Raw genomic sequence first — 1,657 nt, 5'->3', positions numbered from 1 at the left:
ATAATCATTTCCAAAGTAGAAGTCACTGGGATAATAGGGACAAAGTACAATGTGTCTTTGTATTTTTGTCTATTTTCTAACGTCTATTGTTTTCTAACCTACAGGAGTACATATATGTAACTTAAACATACTCATATTGGCATATATACACAATTTCTTTTTAAATGGTAGGATATAAAATCAAATCTCTGGAGAGCAGTAGTTGAAGAGGCTGTTTCCCGTCCTGGGGAACTAGGCTGAACCCTCCTTTCATTAGGTAGTTTCTGAAGCATGAGAACGGGTTTGCTCAAGTGCTCGGCTTGCTTCAAGAAAAACAGTCACTGGCACGTTTCGTGCTCCATTCCACACCTGCTAGTTAGGCCCTGATGTGCTTCTAAGTATCTTGCTACCTACGCAGCCAATCTAAAGGCACTGTCCTACTTGGTACAATGTCATACCCTTCAGTAAGTTGAGAGGTTATCCAACCAATGAGGAAAACTGATTAAAGCGGCCTAAGCTCCAAGAAGGAGTTAAACACTGACAAAACACCTTAGAAGTTTGGAAAGAATTGTGACCAGTAAGTAAATTCAGTAGTTATTCAGGGTAAGATTTAGAATTCAAAACTCCAACAATGATTACAACAGACATTTATTTAAAGTGATACATCTTTATGTATGTTTCAGGGTTAACCAACTTCATAAAAATACTTCGAGGACAGCTGTATCCACAGATTTTAAATACATGATTACTTCTTTGCCCATTCTTCTCTCTCTTTTCTTTCCCGAATAACCTCTTTCAGATATGGCTCAAGGTAGAACTTATCCTAAACAATAAAAAAATAATATTATATCCTACCATCATATACTGGTATACACCAAACATTCAATAGGTCTTAAACAAAAGAAACCCATCCAAATTATTTTTTTTATTTCCAACTTAAGAAAATATATTCTCAACCAGACTAAGAACTGTCTCCTTTTTAAAGTGTAAAAACCCACAAAGATATTGTAATAAGTTGTAATAAATTGCTTTGATAGATTACCAGAGGGAAGTATGTCACAGATGAAAAAGAAATGATTGTCTACTGGCCTTTACCTAGTTTCAATGCAGTTTAAGGGGTAAGGGTTTGTTTCACAGAAGTCCTTCCTGGGAGCTGGAGGGCCACTCAATGAGCTGATCACATGAACACTAAAATCTTTTCATCTGAGCAGGAAGCAGAGTGTGGAGGGCTGAAGACCTGGATTCTAGTCCTGGCTATCTTGGAAACTCAGTTAGTGATTCTGGAAGAGTCACTTCACCTCTATGTCTCAATGTGTTTTTCTCTAAAATAGAGCTAACACTTCTCTATTAACCCCAGTGGGCTGATGAAAGGATATTTATTTGACACAACTCTGAGGAATTTTAAAGCACTACACAATGAATGTGTTTCTCTTGTTTCTAATACTCAATCCTTAATGCCTAACATTGTCAGATACATAAACGCTGTCCTACCTCCTCATATTTTGTCCACTGCTCCTTAGGCAAGATCTGTTGTCTCATGGTGAGATCCAGTGCTCTCTTAATGCGAAACACCCTGTCATTATAAAGGTTCTCAGGAAGCCTTCTTATGGCTTCTTTTACATCTTCATCCTCGTGTATTGTATCATCTCTCATTAACCCTTTGACAGAAAACAAGAGT

The 1,657-nt window shown here is 37.4% G+C and overlaps 1 protein-coding gene across 1 annotated transcript in view; it reads right to left on the bottom strand.

Moving 5' to 3' along the window:
- Nucleotides 1-609: 609 nt before the first annotated feature.
- The window catches only part of LOC103586941 (cytochrome b-c1 complex subunit 7), a 6,293-nt gene continuing 5,245 nt past the window's right edge, over nucleotides 610-1,657 (bottom strand). Inside the window, exons 3-4 of the mRNA XM_008568302.1 lie at nucleotides 1,471-1,637; nucleotides 610-802 (exon numbers count right to left, since the gene is read on the bottom strand). Of these exons, the coding sequence (XP_008566524.1) occupies nucleotides 725-802; nucleotides 1,471-1,637 (245 nt within the window). The 3' untranslated portion in view covers nucleotides 610-724. The remainder of the gene's footprint in view (nucleotides 803-1,470; nucleotides 1,638-1,657) is intronic.

The sequence above is a fragment of the Galeopterus variegatus genome, unplaced genomic scaffold, assembly GCF_000696425.1.
Source record: "Galeopterus variegatus unplaced genomic scaffold, G_variegatus-3.0.2 Scaffold23, whole genome shotgun sequence".
NCBI lineage: Eukaryota > Metazoa > Chordata > Mammalia > Dermoptera > Cynocephalidae > Galeopterus > Galeopterus variegatus.
Note: the sequence above shows the minus strand (reverse complement) of the source record. Positions and strands in the feature narration are given on the sequence as shown.